This window comes from Phytophthora infestans, genomic scaffold (genome assembly GCF_000142945.1).
Source record: "Phytophthora infestans T30-4 supercont1.8 genomic scaffold, whole genome shotgun sequence".
In the NCBI taxonomy this organism is placed as follows: domain Eukaryota; phylum Oomycota; class Peronosporomycetes; order Peronosporales; family Peronosporaceae; genus Phytophthora; species Phytophthora infestans.
Window position 1 is genome coordinate 898770 of NW_003303751.1, and position 7307 is coordinate 906076.

Consider the following 7307-nt stretch of genomic DNA (forward strand, 5'->3'; position numbering starts at 1 on the left):
ACTTTAAAAAAACATGGAGGAAAACGAGATAGGTCGTTGCCGTAAGCGCGCTTTAGTGTTCGAAGTCGAGTTTCTAGCGTCTTCGGGCTCTTGGAGACTCGCAAACGCCGTTGCATCTTTCGCGCAAGATCGGCCTACACGACACGTCGGTTTTGCTGCGCATATTTGAAGGCGTACTGCATTAAGAGCTTATCGGCTTCGTTGGAGAAATCGGTGATCATGACTGCGTTTGGTAAGACCAAAGGGATAATGTGCCAATACATTATGCAAGTGTAAAATATCTATAGTTTAATCAAATTAATTACACTGGTCAACTGAAACAATCATTTGGATGCATCATACAACAGACACATGCAGTTTTGCTTACTTTATTTGAGTTATTTACACGTTTATTGCCACTGTGCAGATGAAGGGAGCTACTGCTGACAGCGTTAGCATGTACGTTATTTCAGAGTGAGCTTAGAGTGAGCTTCGCATCTGGGTGCTAGCTTTGTTAGCTAATCCACACGCTACGCTGGGTATCAAAGGAGAAGTCATCATGACAGGGATTCTACGCGTATATGACGCCACCGACGACTCTAAGACTATAGCGCTTATCGGTACGGAAGTGGTTTAAGCAGATCGTGGAAATGATTCAAGTGTCGATGCATATAACTGTGAAAAAGATCTTCGGCAGTTAAGTTCTCAGTAACTCGACAGATCTATAGTACTCGGTATCTATCTTTATGTACGTCTGGCAAACCGCGTTTGATTGGCAAGAGATTGACTGAGTGTAGTAGAATATTCAACTACTATCTTTGACATTTTGTGAAATCATCACAGTCACGAACACTGGAGAGACCGGATACAGAAATACAAATCAACATATAACTTAGGCAGCGTGTTCAACCCGCTAAAGAATAACTTGTCTGACTACCGATCGATTGTCATTACCGTAGATCTCACCCACCTGATTTATACTTGCTTTTAGCTTGAATAGCTGAGACGTCTTGCGTAGCTTCCCCTTACTCGAAAACAAATTTTTGTGTGCGTAGTACTGATGGTATTTTTCCCAACACGTCCACGTGGCTTGGGGACACATGTATGGAGCGGGTAGTGAATCAAAATATGCCTTGCAAAGGCACACACACACCATGGATGACGCAGTAGTCCGTGACTTCAGTGGGATATCTTTCTTCCCATCTGCACACAATACACTGGCGACGCTTGCGGTTTTTTCCATCGTAAAACTGTTTTGATGCAGCTGCAGAGCACGTCTTCTTTGGGCTCTCGAATGAAGTGCTAACAGTGTAAGCGGGACTAATTGGAGCCGGTACCTGTGATTCTAACGTAGCCATGTTGCGGCTTGAGTATAAAATCTTACCTTCGCTAGGTGCGTTGGACCACTTCCCGGAAATCAATTCAGAAGACAATTCCAGCATGAAAGAACGGTGAGGGTCCCGGGTATTTACTGGGGTATACACCATTCGGCGGGTAAGGTACGCGTTACATCGAGCAACATCAACTAAAGCCATAGCGAGCTTCTTGTGCCATTTTTTAAACGAGTGGCCGTCGGCAATAGAGAAGCGTGCACCGAGCTGGTCTAGCCGGTCAGCACCCTGCATGTGGGTGTTATAGTTCTTCACACAATCCGGTGCCTCGAATTGTTGATGCTCGTTGGACACGCGACGTTGGACAGTGTTTGACTCGGACGCATCCGCATTTGAGACTATGCTAACAATACTTTCGTCGCACCACGAAGCCCCAAGCATATTGTGGTCAATGGAAACCCCTTGGCGGTACTCCCCTCTTGTACAATCACCCTTTTCCAGCATAACGTGCTTGCTTGAGCCCCGTACTGTACCACGACCAAATAGCCCTTTGAGCTTTAAAGCTTGCAGGAGCTGTGCTGACGTGTAATAATTGTCAGTATGTACAATCCATTTAGAATCGTAGATTGGTCGAACAACTTCAAGAACGTTCTGGCGGATTGCAGCTCCATGTGAAAGCTCTTCGCGGAGAGCTTCAGTCGGGGACATTTACCACGCCTTGCAAACGATCTTCGAGAATCCTTTCGTAGTGTAGTCTGAAATTCACAGCGACCCATGACGTTGCGCAGCACATCATGTACAACTTGAAGTGGTACTTTCCACCGGGTTTACGTGGGTTGTAAACGATAAGGTGGCGTCCGAATCGACTTCTACAGACAACGCTCGCTTCATCCAAAGCAACATTACGACCAAGCTCAAAATACTTCCCGCCAGTAACTTTCATAACATTCAGCAATGTGCGAATGCGGGCAGCAGGGCCTCGCATTGTGTCCTCCACTGAGACACCACTTCGAAACAAAAACGATTGCCGAAGAAGCTTAAACTAGTATTGACTTGGAGCATGTGATGCCGCTCAAGCGACTCGCTTGATGTATTCCGCAGGCAGGTTGGTGCGTCGCGTGTGTTTACTCGCTCCTGGATGGGCCTTGCCAGTGAGAACCATGCGTTTGAAGAGCATATTCTCGATGCTTTTGACTACTCTCTTCTCCTCATCCCAACGTCTACTCAGCTTCGCATTTTCCTGTTCCGCTTTCAGTCGTCGGTTAAGCTGACGAGCGCAGATGTCTTGCCAAACAGCAGGGAATTCACCTGTGTCTTCCTCTTCATACCGACTCTGCTGTGTATCTGTACTATGTTCCTGTTGGCTTCTAATTTCCTTGAGTTGCTGCAACGTGAGCTCCAGGTCTTCCGCTTCTCTCCGCAGTCGCACCACCTCATATCGACGCTCATCACGAGCTCTGTTCGAGTTCAGTTGCTTCTTTCTCTTCCGCTTTGGTTTGACTGGTTTCGTGGCGCTCTGTTCGTCTTGACTCGCTGAATTTCCGGATTGAGACGAAGTCACAGTCACCGAATCCGTCGACTCGGCGCGAAAGTCTACGATTTCGTTGTCAATCGACGTTAGAAGCTCCTCCGGGTCCCATACATCAGAACCAAGCGACGGTGAGCCTCCAGTGTCGCCGTCTACAACAGTATTAGGTTGTTGTACCGGTAGCTCCTCATGGAGGAAATCTAGCGTCTCGTCCAGTGACGCAGAGTTCATCCTCGTCACAGCGTGATGTGAGCAGTCTCGGTGGTCGATAACTATGTTTGTTACACAAATCCAGCGAGCCAATCAAACGTCGTTAAACCGTAGAACGTGCGGACTGTCGGAGCTGGAGGAGGCGTTGGCTGCTGGACGAAGCATCAGCGGCTTCAAACGAGCAGCAATTGCCCCAGTTCCCTTCGTCTTTTGCGGACTGGTCACCTGACTTGCCGTGGGATTTAATAGACGGCGGCGACGAAGGCTGTGACGGTGAAGACACAGCTGTCGCTGCCCATGCTGAGACTCCATTGCAACACAAGAAAAAGAGAAAGAAAATCAACCCGAACAAAGCTCGTGACGAACGTCGCTTTCAGCTTATCGAACTGAAGGAGCAGGTGGCAGAATTAGAGCTCACGCTGCAGTGTCTACAGACCGTCCGAAGCAAGAGACCAAAGCGGTTTGAAACTGCGAGCTACGATAGCGGAGTTCCCCCTGTGTGGCAGGAGATATGCTCGAGACAACTTAACAGAAGGCTGGAGGCGGAACGGGAGAATATGAAGCTGAAGATGCAGTACGAGAACGAGAAGCAACTCGTCAAGAGCTTGGAGAAGATGCTACACAAACGACATGTTCCGGCAAATGACACGGAGCCTCAAGCAACGAAACAGACACGACGGACTGATATTCCTGATGGGTACATTGAACGCATGGCCGCTATGATCTTTTAGGATCTCGCGGCTGGAGTGAAAGTGTGCTACACCCAGTTGAAGAGCGTTTTTGAAACTACACGCCCTGTTCCAATGGATTTGGTAAGACACAATGGGCTACTGGATGAAGGAAAGAAACTGAAAGGCATAGAACGGAAGTTTTACGACCGAAGAACTATGCCTTTCGGTATGCGCTCGACGGGAGATGCGTGGTGGGAGAACTGGCACAACTATAGAGGTCAGCGATTTCAAGATATCGCAGCGAACGAGATCACCGAGAGCTTTGGTCTTGAGATGAGCGACTTCAAGACCAATGTATCTGCTACAGCTTATTCTCAGCAGATCTCACAGCGTCATGTTGAAGATAAACGTATTGTGTTCGTGTGGGATGCATACGTGGAGCCGTTTGGGTTTGCTAACGAACGCGTCAGCGGCGTCTACCTTTTAGAGCAGAATTATGTGCTGATCGAGCCTGAATTCTGGAGCTCCGAACGGACTCGAGGGCGCAGTAATGGCTCTGCTACGCGAGTGTCAACTTGCTATGTGATCACTCCGTACTTTTTGGACCCAAAGCTGAAAGATGACCCCAAGACCATGGCTGTGATTAACTTCTTAGTGAGCGCGCTGTCCACCAATATTATGGCGCTTAGTGAGATGGTGGAGACACTGCTGCTGGACCAGGTATTGCAACGATAAATAATAATTCCATTTGGTTGCTTCAAATTCTGGAAATCGGTTTCAGAATATGTTGTCTTTAATATTTATGATCAATGTTAGAGGTACCGAGTAGCTCGTACTTAAGCGAATGTTAGGGTTACATTGTGTGAGTGACTCGAGCCACTTCGTGTTAATTGGTCCCGAGATACATGTACGTACTAAAGGTACTACGCGAAAATATATTACGGTAATTTAATGCTAACAGATTAAAAAATTCATCATTTTTAGAGATATCGATGCTTGCGACGACAGCCAGTCACGCGACTGGTAGCATGAAGTGTTGCTGTAATGTAACTGGAATGCATGAATGTCACCCGAAGGTACGAAGCACTTAGTGAGAATTTGCCTGACGAGTGCTGCTAGAGTAGAGCAGACCATGACCAGTATCTTTCACTTTACGCAGCTCAACAGTATCACCGCAGCACGCACACATTGGAATCAACAGACAGAGGCATCACAATGCGAACTACAGGGGTACATTATCTCCATGTTATCGACTTCCTAACTCGCCTACTGCAGGCACTTTAACATGTACCGAAGCCTGAAAAAACGCATTGAGGCATGGCTGAGCTTTTCCGGCATATCGATGCCGGTGAGGTAGCACTCAAAGAATAGTAAAACAGCTGCTCCACAGCTTGAGAAGTCCGGCTGGCGTACATTCGTGACTCTCTGAATCGGCAAGGGTATGGAGCTGTCTTCACCTTCTAAAAACACGTATTTCAGTAGTTCTTCGCATTTGGCGTAATATTTTGACTTGGGGTCTTGCAAGGGGTCGAACACCAGGACTCCTCGACGTTCGCTGCGATAATCGAAAATTGCTCCACACCAGTGGTTGTTGTCTATGTGTAGCGGCAACAGAATGATCTGGTTCGTTTTCTTGAAAGGCTTGCCTGCATTAATAGCCCTGAGCCGGGCGTCTTTATCGTAAAAACGATTGAAGATCGGGTTAACGATGCCAACATCCGGGTGTTCTCGTTGGAGTAGAGCAATCCCATGCCCCATGCATGAATCATCCATCCACATATTTTCTCGAAGCGTTAGTAGTCTGTTATAGGGCACACTACCGAACGAAGTCTCGCGGCCACCCTTCAGAAGAATCCGCCTGATAATAACTTCCCGTTCTGTCGGATCGCTGCTGACTCCGTCATCAATCTTTACCGGTAGAGACAAGCGCTTGACGCTAGTGTTGACAGCCCAAGTAATCGCATCTTCAGTGGCAGATAAATACTGCATGGAGGCGTGCCATCGGTCCATCGCGACAATGTCCTGGTATTGGAATATCCCAAAGCGAGGAACCCTTACACCAATAGTGTCGTCATCGACAGTTTCAATCAAGCCTTTTCGAAACGCTGCGACCGCAGCCAGGCATTTTTCCACAAATTGTTTTGGAAACACTAATCTGACGTCACAGATGCACTCATCCTCAAGATAAATACCAGCATTCGCCTTCTTGGTCTTTGGAACAGCTCGAATAGTGAGATTGGGTAGCACCCTCTTGGCGTCTTCATAGGTGTAGTTGTTGTCCAACAGTTTAGCAATGTTCCGTACGCTTGGAACTGGTGCCAGCGTCCCTTGTACCAACTTGGAAGCCTTCTTCTTGCTATTCTCGATCCTCTGCTTCTTTTCTGCTTTTCCTTGCTTCTTTCTGACTTGGGGACGTCCCCGACTTTTTGCGCTCTTTGTTATCACAAATGACCCAGACTGCGAGGATTCTGACGAACTGCTGCTAATGTGCTGGCGCTTGGACTGGCTTGGATTTTGTTTGAATCAGACATACTTGCTGCATCCACCTCTGGGGTGGTTAAAGTCACACAGGAATTGCCTCTAGTTACAGTGGTTCTTGTGTAGCAGGAGGGGTCAAAGTCACGTGGGAAGTACCTCTAGTCACACACGGTGTAACTGTAGGCTCTTGCATTGTAGCTGTAGCACATTGCATTGTAGCTAGAGGTGCGCTCTGTTGAGTCGGAGGTTCGTCATCGTCCGAGTTCGCTGTGGAAGTGTTCTTGTTTTTTTCTTCATCTTCCGTATCGCTTTTCATCACAGCATCCTTTGGTTCAACAGCATTGGTATTTAACGTAGGCGAAAATGTCAGCGACGATAGCTGTGAAAGCGGGTCTACCCATTCACCTTCTCGACCAACAAATGGTGCAACACCGTCCTTGATAATGTCTTCAAATTTCTCCAAGGCGTTCATCATTTCTCCAAATACAAACGTTCCGTTCCTGCTCATAATGTCTGCAATACTCTTTCCACACTCGAGAGCGTGCTTGTACATTTAAAACGTGATGGCGCCTTGCTGTCATAGCAGAGTCACGGACTTGGAAGGTTGTGCACGCAACTGTTTTGTCTGGTACGTCTTCTTCTGGCGCAGGTTGATTCAGCTTGCACGACAACCTCCAACGGGGTGCAATGTACCGAATAGGAATTGCCTGTTTTCCACGTAAAAGACGCCAATACATGACGTGCCGGCATGGACGCAACATCGTCTTCATGAATACACATGAGCAGTGATATCTCTAAAGGCACGCAATAACAGCGACGTACGTTAGGGTTTACACGGGCCAGAACGGGTGACAAGCTTACCGTAGTGTCGACATGATAGCATGTACTGGTGTGGCCACCTCCGGTCAGGACAAACAGGCTGGAATGTATTTCCTCCACGCCGTAACTTTGTCTTGCGATCCATAGACGTCCAATACTGCTCTTCACAAGCCGGTACGCATACGGGCTGACTTCGCGCGCTAGCTGTTCAAGCTCCGTGATCTGCACCATCATAAACGCATCTGGGCCCACGTCTGTAATTTTCTTTCCGTACTCATCTCTGGCTACTGG

The 7307-nt window shown here is 47.8% G+C and overlaps 1 protein-coding gene across 1 annotated transcript; it reads left to right on the plus strand.

Annotated features, from left to right (window-relative positions):
- Positions 1 to 3605: 3605 nt before the first annotated feature.
- Positions 3606 to 4454, plus strand: PITG_06302 (M96 mating-specific protein family; the record flags this gene model as incomplete). Its single annotated transcript, XM_002998405.1, has 2 exons — positions 3606 to 3745; positions 3866 to 4454. The coding sequence occupies 2 exons, from the start codon at positions 3606 to 3608 to the stop codon at positions 4452 to 4454; spliced, it is 729 nt and encodes a 242-aa protein (XP_002998451.1).
- Between the last annotated feature and the right edge of the window lie 2853 nt (positions 4455 to 7307).